The 15,133-nt window shown below is 42.0% G+C and overlaps 2 protein-coding genes across 2 annotated transcripts; both read left to right on the plus strand.

Moving 5' to 3' along the window:
- The first annotated feature begins 47 nt into the window (after positions 1-47).
- LOC125170843 (protocadherin beta-11) lies at positions 48-2,780 on the plus strand. Its single transcript, XM_047867705.1, has one exon. It carries the CDS (start codon positions 48-50, stop codon positions 2,439-2,441), a length of 2,394 nt encoding a protein of 797 aa, XP_047723661.1. The 3' UTR covers positions 2,442-2,780.
- A 6,566-nt stretch (positions 2,781-9,346) lies between these two features.
- LOC125175618 (protocadherin beta-14) lies at positions 9,347-12,554 on the plus strand. Its single transcript, XM_047876360.1, has one exon. It carries the CDS (start codon positions 10,139-10,141, stop codon positions 12,533-12,535), a length of 2,397 nt encoding a protein of 798 aa, XP_047732316.1. The 5' UTR covers positions 9,347-10,138; the 3' UTR covers positions 12,536-12,554.
- The last annotated feature ends 2,579 nt before the right edge of the window (positions 12,555-15,133 follow it).

Consider the following 15,133-nt stretch of genomic DNA (forward strand, 5'->3'; position numbering starts at 1 on the left):
GAAGGGTAGCTGAAGCGATTCTGCAGGAAGCTTTCAGGAAAGGAGCTATGGAGAACGGAAGAGCAGACACTCTGCAGATAAGGCAAGTCCTGCTTCTCTTTGTTTTGCTAGGAATATCTCAGGCGGGTTCCGAGTCTGGGCGCTTTTCTGTGGCAGAGGAAATGCAGAGTGGGAGCTTTGTAGGCAACTTGGCAAAGGACCTGGGAGTAGAAGTGGGTGAGCTGTTCTCAAGGGGGGCTCAGGTGGTCTCTAATGATAACAGAAACCGTTTACAGCTGGACAAAAACACCGGGGATTTGCTCTTAAGCGAATCGCTAGACCGGGAGGAGCTCTGTGGCTCCACTGAGCCTTGTGTGCTGCATTTCCAGGTATTAATGAAAAACCCTTTGCAGTTTTTACGCATTGAGCTCCAGGTCACGGACATAAATGACCACTCTCCCATATTCTTAGAAAAAGAAATGCTCCTAGAAATCCCAGAGAATAGTCCTGTTGGTGCTGTGTTCTTACTAGAAAGTGCGAAGGATTTAGATGTAGGAATCAATGCTCTGAAGAACTACATAATAAGCCCCAACTCTCATTTCCACATTAAAATGCGAGTCAATCCGGACAATAGGAAATACCCAGAGTTGGTTCTGGACAAGGCACTGGATTATGAAGAGCAGTCGGAGCTCAGTTTCATCCTTACTGCTCTGGATGGTGGGTCTCCACCTAGGTCTGGGACTGCAACTGTCCGGGTGGTGGTTGTGGACATTAATGACAACTCCCCCGAGTTTGAGCAACCATTTTATGAGGTGAAGATTCCAGAGAATAGCATATTAGGCTCACTCATTGTCAGCGTCTCAGCTTGGGATTTAGACTCAGGAAAAAATGGAGAAATATCATATTCTTTCTCCCATGCCTCAGAAGATATTCGCAAGACATTTGAAATTAATCAAAAGTCTGGAGAAGTCAGTTTAACAGCATCCATGGATTTTGAAACAATTGAATCATATTCAGTAATCATTCAAGCTACAGATGGGGGAGGTCTCTTTGGAAAATCAACAGTCAGAATTCAGGTGATGGATGTGAATGACAATGCTCCTGAAATAGCCATATCGTCAATTACCAGTCCAATCCCAGAAAATTCGCCTGAGACTGTGGTTATGGTTTTTAGCATCCGAGACAGAGACTCTGGGGACAATGGGAGGATGATTTGTTCTATCCCAGAAGACCTCCCTTTCAGGCTAAAATCTTCAGTTGAGAATTATTACACTTTGGAAACGGAGAAAATGCTGGATAGAGAGAGCCAGGCCGAGTACAACATCACCATCACCGTCACCGACTTAGGGACCCCCAGGCTGAAAACGCAGCACAACATAACCGTGACGGTCTCCGACGTCAACGACAACGCCCCCGCCTTCAGCCAAACCACCTACACCCTGCGCGTCCGCGAGAACAACAGCCCCGCCCTGCACATCGGCAGCGTGAGCGCCACGGACAGGGACTCGGGCGCCAACGCCCAGGTCACCTACTCGCTGCTGCCGCCCGCGGACCCGCAGCTGCCCCTGGCCTCCCTGGTGTCCATCAACGCGGACAACGGGCAGCTGTTCGCGCTCAGGTCCCTGGATTACGAGGCGCTGCAGGCGTTCGAGTTCGGCGTGCGCGCGGCCGACCGCGGCTCGCCCGCGCTCAGCAGCCAGGCGCGGGTGCGCGTGCTGGTGCTGGACGACAACGACAACGCGCCCTTCGTGCTGTACCCGCCGCAGAACGGCTCTGCGCCCTGCACCGAGCTGGTGCCCAGGGCGGCCGAGGCGGGCTACCTGGTGACCAAGGTGGTGGCGGTGGACGGCGACTCGGGCCAGAACGCCTGGCTGTCGTACCAGCTGCTCAAGGCCACGGAGCCCGGGCTGTTCGGCGTGTGGGCGCACAACGGCGAGGTGCGCACGGCCCGGCTGCTGAGCGAGCGCGACGCCGTCAAGCACAGGCTGGTGGTGCTGGTCAAGGACAATGGCGAGCCGCCGCGCTCGGCCAGCGTCACGCTGCACGTGCTGCTGGTGGACGGCTTCTCGCAGCCCTACCTGCCGCTCCCGGAGGTGGCGGCGGCCGAGGCGCGGGCCGACCCGCTCACCGTCTACTTGGTCGTCGCCTTGGCGTCCGTGTCGTCGCTCTTCCTGTTCTCGGTGCTGGTGTTCGTGGCGGTGCGGCTGTGCAGGCGGAGCCGGGCGGCGTCTGCGGGTCGCTGCTCGGGGCCCGAGGGCCACTTTCCGGGCCACCTGGTGGACGTCAGCGGCGCGGGGACGCTGTCGCAGAGCTACCAATATGAGGTGTGTCTGCGGGGAGGATCTGGAACCAATGAATTCAAGTTCTTGAAGCCGATTATCCCGAACCTCCCACCCCAGTGCTCTGGGAAAGAAACGGAAGAAAATCCTACCTTCGGCAATAGCTTTGGGTTCAATATATAGTGACATAAGTAGCTTTTATATTCCACATATGACACTTTTTGTTGCCCCTTCCAAATCAATGCTATTTCCCCTAGTTTGTGTGTATTTTAAATTGTATTCAGTGTACATTTTTACTGTCACAAATTCTACCCATTTTTACTTTTAAGAGAATGTTTATCTTTGTGATTGTAATGAGATGGTAATTTATTTTGTAATCCAAGGCGTCTTAATGTGTAATGAGTTTGCGTCCTTAGGTTATAACCAAATCACTTTTTGTCCATGACCCTCTCTCCAGTTGAATTTTGAACTTTCACCCACAATTATGCTTATGGTAAAATAAAGCAGACCATTTTCAGAGTATTTCAAGTGTGCAAGTATTTCTTCATTCTTTCTTGCATTTTTTTTCTTGCGGTGTAGTAATGGTTACTATTCAGAAATGTAATTTTTGTTTCCTTAAATTCACTGCATTTATATTAACATTTAAAAATGTTTATTGCTGCTTAAAATACATCTGAAAAATCATGTCCTTAATAGAATTGTAAGTGTAATCACCTTGTTAGAAAGGGCCAGAGCCAAATTTTTAGCATCTCTTCTTCATGCATCCTGGAGAGTGATTTTGAAAGCATATCAATATTGTGGCTACCCAGAGAGTCTTGGAATATGAAGTTATAATTTTCCAGATTTCTTGTTGATATTACAAAGCTATGATACAATCCACTTGAATCCATCTGAATAATTATTTGTATAGCATAAAGTGGACTGTGTGCTAATATTTATAATTTTTGCTTTCTGTATCCTCCCAGAATCACACACACACACACACACACACACACACACACTGGGCACCAATTTCTTTTTTTTTAATTCATTTTTAAGTCCTCTCTACACCTAACGTGGGGCTTGAACTCATGACTCAAGATGAAGAGTTGCACACTTTACCGACTGAGCCAGCCAGTGCTCCTGGGTACTAATTTCTAAACGTAAAATGACAGCCAACAGAAAAGTTATGTTGTATATATTATGTAATATACAAACATAATAGAAAGAAATGTTTTGTAAATAATTATTAGATTTTTTATGAAGTCTGAAATTGCCCATATTATTCCATTCTCATTAACTTTCAAGCATGTTTATGATCCACTAAAGTGATTTCATGACTCTACTAATAATGGACTGTAATCCAAAGTGTGAAAACCACTTTTTTCAGAGATATATGTAAGTATTTGGAGAGCATTGAGAAATATCAAACGATAATCCTTTAAGGTTCTAATTCAAAACATTTTTTTTTTCGAACACATTGTAAGAGAAAGTTTTGTCTAATGCAGCACAGGTACCAACAAACCACTCTTGGCTTTAGTAATGTGACTACATTACAGAAGAGAAAGCTTCCATTGTTGGGGCAAGAGTTTGCCAGTGAATCTCATCAATAAGCCCAAAGTCTATACATTGTGGAAGGAAAGTGTAGAGAAACAAAATGAGTGAGGCTATTGAGGAAAGGAAGTGTGTGTGTGAGAGAGAGAGTAGGCACAGAAAGGATGAAATGGGTGAGGGTGAGGAAAATGATTGTTCTGTTACCTCTAGTACCTCTAGAATCAGTGCCAGAAACTGCCTCTTTAATAAATTTAAAAACTTTATCTTATCAATTAGCAGGGCTAGGTATTAGTTAATGTCAGGAAGCAGAATCTCTTGCTCTAGCATATCCAAAATAATGTTCACACTTTCTGAAAGCTACAATTTCACTACCAGTTCTTCTGAACTGCATGAACTGATTCATAATGCTTTGAATTCAAGACAAACGGGAGGGAACAGAAGTTTCTTCTGCAGGCCAATTAAATTCTAATTTCCTATTTTTAGAAGTGGAACTAGGAGCAAGTTCTTTCCTCCCCTAAATGAAAGCTGCTTTACATAGAGAACAAATATTCATAAAAAAATATATAAATCAAAGTAAAGTATTAAGATTACCTCCTCTCTTGGGGTACCTGGGTGGCTCAGTTGGTTAAGTGTCTGACTTTAGCTCAAGTCGTGATCTCATTGTTTTTGAGCCCCACATTGGGCTCTGTGCTGACAACATGGAACCTGCTTGGGATTCTCTCTCCTTCTCTCTCTTCCTCTCCCCAAATTGTGCCTTCTCTCATAAATAAATAAACTTTAAAAATATCCTATATTGTATGATCCCATTCGTATGATATGTTATGAACAGGCAAATCTATAGGGACAGAAAGCAGATTAGTGGTTGCCTACAGCTGGAGGGAGGGTATAGGATGGAGAATGGCTAAAGGGTAACAGGTTTCTTTTTAGGGCATGGTGTTCTGAGATTAGACTGTGGTGATAATTGCACAACTCTGGAAATATACTAAAAACCATTCCACTGTACACTTTAAATGGGAAAACTCTCTGGTATGTAAGTGATATGTCAATAATACTATTAATAGCAGTGGTGAGAGTGGTTCTAGCAGCCTGTGTCCCAAGTTAGATGGGCCTTCTGTCATCTATAATATGGGAGGGGGAAAATGCAGTTCAAATAGCTCAGGCACGGGTCGCTTGGGTGGCTTAGTCGGTTAAGTGTCTGACTTAGGCTCAGGTCATGATCTCACAGTTCACGGGTTTGAGCCCCACATCAGACTCTGTGCCGAATGCTTGTTCAGAGCCTGAAGCCTGCTTCAGATTCTGCGTCTCCTCTCTCTGCCCCTCCTCTGCTCATCCTCTGTCTCATTCTTTCTCTCAAAAATAAATAAATGTAAATTAAAAAATTTCAAATAGCTCAGGCAGAAAATCTAATGTGTTCCAAGAGCAGAAAAAAAGACTAGGTTTTCTTGCTTCAAGTTTTTCCAGAAATCTGAACGGGAGGACTTGGGACTTGTGTATTTATAAAAAGAACTATGTGTTTCCTGACTCTAATGGAGAGTGGCCAGGCCTTCAGGAGCTCAGATGCCCAGATAAAAGCAACCAACCAATTCTCTTCAAAGGTATAACTAAAAACAAATTTTGTTCTGATGCATCAAATAACTCATTTATAGTTAAATTTAAGCCAATGCATAGAATTCAAACTGCATCAGCCAATTTTATATCAAAGGACTATACATTGTCCACTGGGGAAAAGGTCACTTACAAAACGGAGATGTGAGAGATGGCCCAGCCTCCCAGAGATGATTTCCCTGAAAATCGTTACCAATAAAAATCAAGTAAAAATTTACATTGGGATTCACTATGAGAAAGGACATAAAGACATTTTAGCTTACAAACACTTTGTTCTGCTCATCTCCTTTCTACCTCAGGTCCTGCTACCACTCCCAGGTCCACTGGTTAATCAAACAACATGGCTTTTCAATCCCTAGATATTCACCTCTCCTCTGGCTCAATCCTTATGCCCTGGCCATGTGCTGTACTTTTCCACCACCCCAAATTGGTTCTTTATATGAAATAAAAATTTCAGATATCTCTCTGAGAATATAATCCACTATGTCTTTAACCCTCTCATTCTGCTATTCCTGTCACATCTTGTCTTTACCTTATTAGAATCTTTATTCCATGATGCTTTTACTATATATTAACTCCCTTCATGTTCTAATTTCTCTCCTGTTCAGCTGATTCCCTGGTCTACCGCTTCTAATCATCCTCATGCCCATATTCTCTATTCCCTTGTTCAATTTTCCTTCACAAAAACCACCTGATGAAAATCCACTCCAGATGAATATAATTGTCTCCTTCCGCTTCTGTCACGTCAGGGATGCTGCACTCTCTAAGTGGAAAGTTAGAGAATTATTACTACTATCACACTAATTTTATCACATCTAAACTTAATTGGGCTTTCAAGACCAAGAAATCATTTTATATTTTCCTAATCAGTTTTCTCTTCTATTCTTCATAATAACTACTTCAAACCTAGTTATCTTACTTTAAATTTCTCACTCTACTACTTACTTACCCAACCCTTTCAGCAGATAACTTGCTTAATACCTTACCAAGAAAATAGAATCTATCAGATAGGAATTCTCTTAAATTTCTGGCCCCAAACCTACACACTGGATAGCATCGGTACTTGTAATGACCTTCTACCCAAGTCCAATCCCTTCATTTGTTTTCTGGATCCTATCTTTAACCACCTTCTAAGGGCTTCACTTTGATTAAGTCTTCTCTTTTCTCCCTCTCTATTGAATACTACAAATCAGCATTTTAAATAAGTTCAAATTTCCCTAGGTTTAAAAAAAAACCCCACTGAGTCTCAAGACTCCTCCAGAGACTATCAATTTTTTTCTTTGGAGCTAAATTTGAAAGGATTGTCATCTTTACTTCCTTATCCTTCTCTCTTTTCAACCAAGTGCAATCTGATTTTCATTGTGACCATTCTAAACTGCTACTGTAAAAGTGATTGAAGATTTCTGTACAAGTTAGTTAAGGTTATATTGCTGAACAAAGCAGTACAATTACATAGTGGCTTGTAAAAGTGTGTATCTCCTTAAAACAGTTCAAGTGTAAATGACTAGGTATATGAGGCAGCTTTGCTCATTACAGTCCTTTGTTCCAAGTAATTGCTCCTACATTTCCTACTGCAATGTCATAATCTGCATGACTGTAGCTGAGTCACTGCCACATCTAGGTTCTAGTTGGCTGGGAGGGAGGAAACACATCCAGATGTCTTCTATTCTAGACCTAGGAGTGGCAAACCAAAATTCTATTCACAATGTTAGTGAGAACTTAATTCAATTGGCCATGCCTAACCACAAGGGAGACTAGGACTGGCAACTATGAATAGCCAATGTGCCTGGGTACAGGGAACAGGTTCCCTGTTCTATAAAGGGAACAGGTTTTGGCAGACATCTATTAGAATCCTCCACAATGACCATCTTCTTAATCCAAGGAATCATTTCAACATTCATTTTTCTTGAGTTTACTGAAGCATTTGCTACCATTGGTCTTCCTCATATCCTTGAAATGCTATTTGCTTTTGGTTTCATGATTCTCAACTCTGAGCTGTCTTTGTCTTTTAAAAGATACTTTATTTCCCCTCTCCTCTAATGAAGGTGTTTTTTTCAGACTTTTGCCTCTTCTGTTGTTACCTGACATACTTTTGCTTGATTATCTTAGAATTCTCATGGTTTCAATCACCATATACATGCTGGTGAAACCCAAAGTCCATATCTACCCCAGTTTATATTCTATATATAATTACATACAGCTCCACATAGGGACATGCATGTGCGAACACTTACACATATCTCCCAAAGGCATTCATGTTAGTATCAGCATGTACAAAATTGACTTCAGCTTTTTCCACTTCAGTCTTTTTTGTTCTTCAGTGTTCTCTGTCTTAGGGAATGACACAACTAACCACCCAGTTGCCAAGTCCGGAAGTGTGTTAATCATCCTTGATTCTTTCCTTTTTTTTCTCCACATGCAACCTATCAGTGACCAGATCCTAAGTATCTTTCTAAGCATCCCTCTTCTCTCCATCCACACCAGCATTACTTTTAAACAGGCTGCCACCATCTCCTAACTGGTGTCTCTGATTTCAGCCATTCCTCCTGAAATTGATTCTCTATACTTCCTTCAAACTGATTTTTCAAAAATGCAGATGCAATCATGTTAATCAAATGTTTAAAACTCTACATTGTGTTATAATTTTCCATAGGATAAAATTTTAAATTCATGCTATATCCTATATAATAACTTGTGTCCTCACCCCACTCCCCCCACCCCCGCCAGTCTCCCCCCCTTTTTTTAAAAACAACAAACATTTATTTCTCACAGTTATGGAGGCTGGGAAGTCCAAGGTCAGGGTGTAAGCAGATTCTATGTCTGGTGAGTCCACTTCCTAGTGGTTCTCTTCTTGCTGTGTCCTCACAAGGGAGCTCTCTAGGATCTCTTTTATAAGGTCACTAATCCCACCCATGAGAGCTCCAACCTAATGACCAAATCACCTCCCAATGGCCTTACCTCTCCAAATAACATCATACTGGGGATTAGGTTTAAACATGTGAATTTGGGGGAACAAAAACATTTAGTATCAGTTTCCTTTATATTTTAAATATAATTTATTATCAAGCTAACAAACAGTGTATACAGTGTGCTCTTGGTTTGCGGGGGTTGGGGGGTAGATTCCCATGATTCATCGCTTACATACAACACCCAGTGCTCCCCCCAGTCTCATTTTTAAATTATCCCCTTCTATGGTTTAAAGTTCAGGGCATATTTAACTTCTTTCTGTTCTTCAAAAGGTCTGCCGGAAACACTCCTTCTCCTGGCTAGCTACTTCAGATCACAACTTATAGTTTACTACCTTAGGAAAGCTTTCACTGATGTTCAAAAATCTGGGCTAGATTTTATTTTTTAGTAGGTACTTAACTAGCACTTACTAGCAATTTTGTAAATATTAATTCATTTGATTCCTACTATAATAATCCTAGGAGGTAAATACCATTATCACCCCTATTTTACAGGTAAGGAAACAGAGGTACATTACTTGTCTAAGACTGAAGATATTGAATGGTAGAAGTAGGATTCAAATGTAAATATTTTGGTTCCAGAATCTATGTTCATATGCTATGCTGCCTCCTAGGTACAAGATGGCACTTCTAGGTATTTCTTTATTACTCTTTACCTATGAATACATTGTGAAATATTTTAATAATGTGTCTGCCAAATTTTCAGCCAGTGAACTCCATAAAGACAAGGACTAAATCTATTTTATTTATTCCACATTCTTACATGCAAATTAAATTTTTTAAAATGTTTATTTATTTATTTTTAGAAAGAGAAACAGAGCACAGGCAGGGGAGGGGCAGAGAGAGAGGGAGAGGAAGAATCCTGAGAAGGCTCTACACTGTCAGTGCAGAGCCCAATGTGGGGGCTGGATCCTGCAAACGGTGAGATCATGACCTGAGCTGAAATCAAGAGCTGGAGGCTTAACTGACTGAGCCACCCAGGTGCCCCCACATGTATATTTTTAAAATATGTGAGAAAAAGGTAATGACATTACTAACTATAGTTAACTGAATTCAAAAGTATTTACAAGAGTAAAGGAGATAATATATTTGAAATTCTCAAGAAATGGCCTAAATAAAATATTATTTCTTCAATTCAGGACATCTTTCTTCCCAACCTCCCTTCAGTTCAAGACATTTTAATAGAGTCTTCTTGTCAGCATTCAAAACAGCACTAATTAAATGCCCTGTATAGACTTTGTTTGGATCGTGATTCAAACAAACCAACAGTAAAAAACATTTTGGAGAAAAATGAGGAATACCAAACACAGACTGAGTATAAAGTATATCAAGGAATTATTGCTAAATTTGCTGGTTTTAATAGTGGTATCGTATTTATATTTTAAAGCCTTTATCTATTAGAGATACTTGGTGAAGTATTTAGAGGTAAAGATATATGATGTCTGGGATTTGCTTTAAAATACTCCAGAGGTATTCATGAATTAATTTGTTGAAAGAAAACAAAATTTTTTTAAAAATTCATGGAAACACATGGTGGCGCTGTAGGATAAGATGAAATCAGTGCATGGACAACACTGTGGGCTCCATTATTCAGGGAACAGAGAACATCCAACCCACTGAGAAGAGAGGGAGTAAAGGAGCTTCATCTACTAAAGCTGCTGGAGGACTATATACTCTCGGGGGGGGGGGGGATCTTATTTTTTAAAATTCAGCTTCAGCTTCCAAAATTAGGGCTGAACTTAAATTTTTCTACAAAAGAGGTTGCTGGAAGGAGCCATGGAGATCAAAGGGGTGCTCGCTCTGCAGAAAAGGCAAGTCCTGATTCTCTTTGTTTTGCTGGGATTATCTCAGGCGGGTCCTGAATCGGTGCGATATTCAGTGGCAGAGGAAACAGAAGTTGGTTCTTTTGTGGCAAATCTTGCAAGGGATCTAGGGCTTGGGGTGGAGGAGCTGTCCTCACGGGAGGCCCGGGTAGTGTCTGATGATAATGAAAAGCACTTACAACTTGATTTACTGACGGGGGATTTGCTCCTAAATGAGAAACTGGACCGAGAAGAGCTCTGTGGCTTCACCGAGCCGTGTGTGCTACACTTTCAGATGGTATTGGAAAATCCTTTAGAGTTTTTTCGGGGTGAGCTGCATGTCAAAGACATAAATGATCACTCCCCTATGTTTCTGGACAAGGAAATACTTACTAAAATATCAGAAAGTACCAGTAGTGGAACCACATTCCTAATGGAGAGTGCCCAAGATTTGGATGTAGGAACCAACAGTCTCCAAAACTACACACTTAGCCCTAATTCTCATTTCTACATTAAAATTCGAGACAGTGGTGATGGAAAGATATACCCAGAACTGGTCCTGGACAGAGCATTAGATCATGAGGAGGAGCCTGAGCTCACATTAACACTCATAGCACTGGATGGTGGATCTCCACCCAGGACTGGAACAACTTTGGTTCTCATCAAGGTCTTGGACATCAATGACAATGCCCCTGAGTTTGCTCAGAGGCTCTATGAAGTACATGTCCTGGAGGACACACCTGCTGGCTCCTGGATTATCACCATTTCTGCTAAGGATATGGATTCAGGAAATTATGGGAAAATATCATACACATTTTTGCATGCATCAGAAGATATTCGTAAAACATTTGAAATCAATCCAATATCTGGGGAGGTTCACTTGAGATCATGCCTGGATTTTGAAGTAATACAGTTCTACACTATAAATATTCAGGCAACAGATGGTGGGGGTCTTTCAGAAGAATGCAGTCTTCTGGTTAAAGTAGTGGATATAAATGATAATCCACCAGAAGTGACCATCTCATCATTTACAAAGACAGTTCCAGAGAACGCCTCAGAGACTCTGGTTGCTCTTTTCAGCGTCCGAGACCAAGACGCTGGGGACAATGGGAGGATGGTTTGCTCTATTCAAGACGAGCTCCCTTTTTTTCTGAAACCAACCTTCAAGAACTTTTTCACTCTAGTTTCGGAAAAAGCACTGGACAGAGAGACAAGATCTGAGTACAACATCACCATCACCGTCACCGACTTGGGGACCCCCAGGCTGAAAACGCAGCACAACATAACCGTGACGGTCTCCGACGTCAACGACAACGCCCCCGCCTTCAGCCAAACCACCTACACCCTGCGCGTCCGCGAGAACAACAGCCCCGCCCTGCACATCGGCAGCGTGAGCGCCACGGACAGGGACTCGGGCGCCAACGCCCAGGTCACCTACTCGCTGCTGCCGCCCGCGGACCCGCAGCTGCCCCTGGCCTCCCTGGTGTCCATCAACGCGGACAACGGGCAGCTGTTCGCGCTCAGGTCCCTGGATTACGAGGCGCTGCAGGCGTTCGAGTTCGGCGTGCGCGCGGCCGACCGCGGCTCGCCCGCGCTCAGCAGCCAGGCGCGGGTGCGCGTGCTGGTGCTGGACGACAACGACAACGCGCCCTTCGTGCTGTACCCGCCGCAGAACGGCTCTGCGCCCTGCACCGAGCTGGTGCCCAGGGCGGCCGAGGCGGGCTACCTGGTGACCAAGGTGGTGGCGGTGGACGGCGACTCGGGCCAGAACGCCTGGCTGTCGTACCAGCTGCTCAAGGCCACGGAGCCCGGGCTGTTCGGCGTGTGGGCGCACAACGGCGAGGTGCGCACGGCCCGGCTGCTGAGCGAGCGCGACGCCGTCAAGCACAGGCTGGTGGTGCTGGTCAAGGACAATGGCGAGCCGCCGCGCTCGGCCAGCGTCACGCTGCACGTGCTGCTGGTGGACGGCTTCTCGCAGCCCTACCTGCCGCTCCCGGAGGTGGCGGCGGCCGAGGCGCGGGCCGACCCGCTCACCGTCTACTTGGTCGTCGCCTTGGCGTCCGTGTCGTCGCTCTTCCTGTTCTCGGTGCTGGTGTTCGTGGCGGTGCGGCTGTGCAGGCGGAGCCGGGCGGCGTCTGCGGGTCGCTGCTCGGGGCCCGAGGGCCACTTTCCGGGCCACCTGGTGGACGTCAGCGGCACGGGGACCTTGTCGCAGAGCTACCAGTATGAGGTGTGTCTGACGGGAGACTCGGGGACCAATGAGTTTAAATTTCTGAAGCCAATTATCCCCAGCCTTCCAGTCCCTGACACTGGTAGGAATATAGGGGGAAATGAGAACTTTAGGAATAGCTTTGGATTCAACATTCAATAAAATTACTTTAAACTTTGAATCTTTTGTTATTCTTGACAATCTGTGAATACTTTTTGCCAGTCTATAATGAATATTAGGCTGTACTATAGTTGCATGCACTATCACTTCTTGCGCTCTCCTTATAGTTGCTTTGAAAATCTTTATTAGTGGTCATAATGAAATGGAAATATAATCTGTGTTTTCTGTTTTTTTACACTTATTTGGTCATAAATATTATATTAACAGAGTTATTAGTAATTTTTTGTTTTGATAATGGTGTTATTTTGCAAGATAATGTTACTAATTATTTGGAGGTACAAACTGATGTATTAAGAGTGAATGCCCCTATATATGTGATTGACTACTAGACATTACATTAAATCATAAAGAAAAAATAAAAAGTGCTGTTGGATCTGGGTGGAAGCATATTGGATTTGATTGCACTATTCACTTTGAAAAGTTTCATCATAAAGTTTAAAAAATGATACTCCTCCATATTCAGTACCTAGAATACCTTATTTGCTTGCTTTTTGTAGCGTTTTTCAAGAATTCACTTTATGACAAAATAAAAGTGACCACATTGAAAATTATTGATTTCTTAAGTAAGTTTCCTTTGTTGTTCTTGTTAAGCTGTTGTGGGGAAGGAGCCTTATAATGCTGTGGGCCTTGATGTCACTGTTTTGTTTTCTTAAATACCATGTTTGCTAGTTTAAATTTATTTTTTATAGTTTATGATTTAACTAGAATGTAGGTCATGGTATCATCCTGGGTAGGATAATAACTCTCCTTCAGAAGAGTACAGATAGAAACTTCTTAAGAAATTGAAATGAAAATTCAAACTGTTAAAGAAATGAATGAGGTTCGCTTTTCTATTGATTTGTAAGAGTAAATATAAAAAATCTTACATACTTTGTGGTCTCTCTCAGATATCCACAAAGAAGGAATGCGTCTGTATTTATGGTTTATAGATATCTCATGGTATTACAGATTATGTCTCTAATATAGGTAGACAATTTAATGGAAGATTATAGGTAGAGATTTTCATAGCTATAAAGCAATGTGGATATAGAGCTAGTGTACCTTACATTTTTGAAATTTCTCTCTTAAAATTAGATAGTATAGACTAGATGGTCTAATAAAATGGAATTTGACATTGTGAAATGGGTGAAACAAATACCAATTTCCTTAGGAATTTTTTTCTTTCCTTCATTAAATTTTTACTTATTTTGTGTTGCAATAGGTATTTACTAGTTGTGAGAATTTCATATAAATAGATATTTAAGCAGTAAAATCTTGAAAAACAATGTTTGGGCCCTCTTAATCCCTCAGACTCATAAAAAGTAAATCTTATGCTTCTTACACACTAATAAGAATAGATAAGAACAGAATAACCTATTTGAATAATGTGGGAACAAATTTGTAGACTACCAGATAGAGTAGAAGAGAATATAATCCAGGGTCAGATCCTTTTATATGAGAACTTGGTCTCTTTTTTTTAATTCCAAGATTTTTTATTTAAATTCAAGTTAGTTAACATATACTGTAATATTGGTTTCAGGAGTAGAATTTAGTAATTCATCACTTACATGTTGTTACCCACTACTCATCCCAACAAGTGGCCTCCTTAATGCCCATTGCCCATTTAGCCCTTATCCTCACCCACCTCCCCTCCAGCAACCTTCATCAGTTTGTTCTCTATATTTAAGAGTCTTTTATGGTTTGCCTCCCTCTCTGTTTTTATCTTATTTTTCCTTCCCTTCCCCTATGTTCATCAGTTTTTCTTAAATTCCACATGTGAGTGAAATCATAGTATTTTTCTTTCTGTGACTGACTTATTTTGCTTAGCATAATACACTCTAGCTCCATCCACATCTTTGCAAATGGCAAGATTTTATTCTTTTGATAGTTGTGTAATATTGCACATTTTCTTTATCCATTCATAAGTCAATGGACATTTGGGCTCTTTCCATAATTTGGCTATTGTTCATAGTGCTGCTATAAACATTGGGGTGTATGTGCTCCTTTGGATCAGTAGTTTTGTATCCTTTGGATAAATACCTAGCAGTGCAATTGCTGAGTTATAGGGTAGTTCTATCTTTAATTTTCTGAGGAACCCTCACACTATTTTCTAGAGTAGCTGTACCAGGTCATGTTCCCACCAACATTGTAAGAGGGTTCCCTTTTCTCTCTATCCTTGCCAACTTTTATTGTTTCCTGAGTTGTTATTTTAGCCATTCTGACAGATGGGAGGTAGTATCTCATTGCAGTTTTGACTTGTATTTCCCAGATGATGAGTCATGTTGACCATCTTTTCATGTGTCTTAGCTATTTGTCTTATTTGGAGAAATGTCTGTTCATGTCTTCTGCTAATTCTTAACTGGATTATTTATTTTTGGCCATGTTGAGTTTGATTAAGAGAACTTGGTTGTAGTAGGGGAGGTGTTAAAATCACTAGGAGGTAGGAGCAAGTCCTATTACTTAGAAAATGTTATTGGGAAAATTGGGTCACTATATAAAGAAAATCCTGATCTCATGCCATATAAGAATAAACTTTATATGGATCTAAGAGGTGAATTTAAAGTATTTTAATTGAGAAAATGTAATAAATCTAGGTAAAAA

The sequence above is a fragment of the Prionailurus viverrinus genome, chromosome A1 (genome assembly GCF_022837055.1).
Source record: "Prionailurus viverrinus isolate Anna chromosome A1, UM_Priviv_1.0, whole genome shotgun sequence".
Taxonomy (NCBI): domain Eukaryota; kingdom Metazoa; phylum Chordata; class Mammalia; order Carnivora; family Felidae; genus Prionailurus; species Prionailurus viverrinus.

Coding starts and splice junctions, on each gene's coding strand:
- LOC125170843 (XM_047867705.1), top strand. CDS start 48: ATGGAGAACGGAAGAGCAGACACTCTGCAGATAAGGCAAGTCCTGCTT.
- LOC125175618 (XM_047876360.1), top strand. CDS start 10,139: ATGGAGATCAAAGGGGTGCTCGCTCTGCAGAAAAGGCAAGTCCTGATT.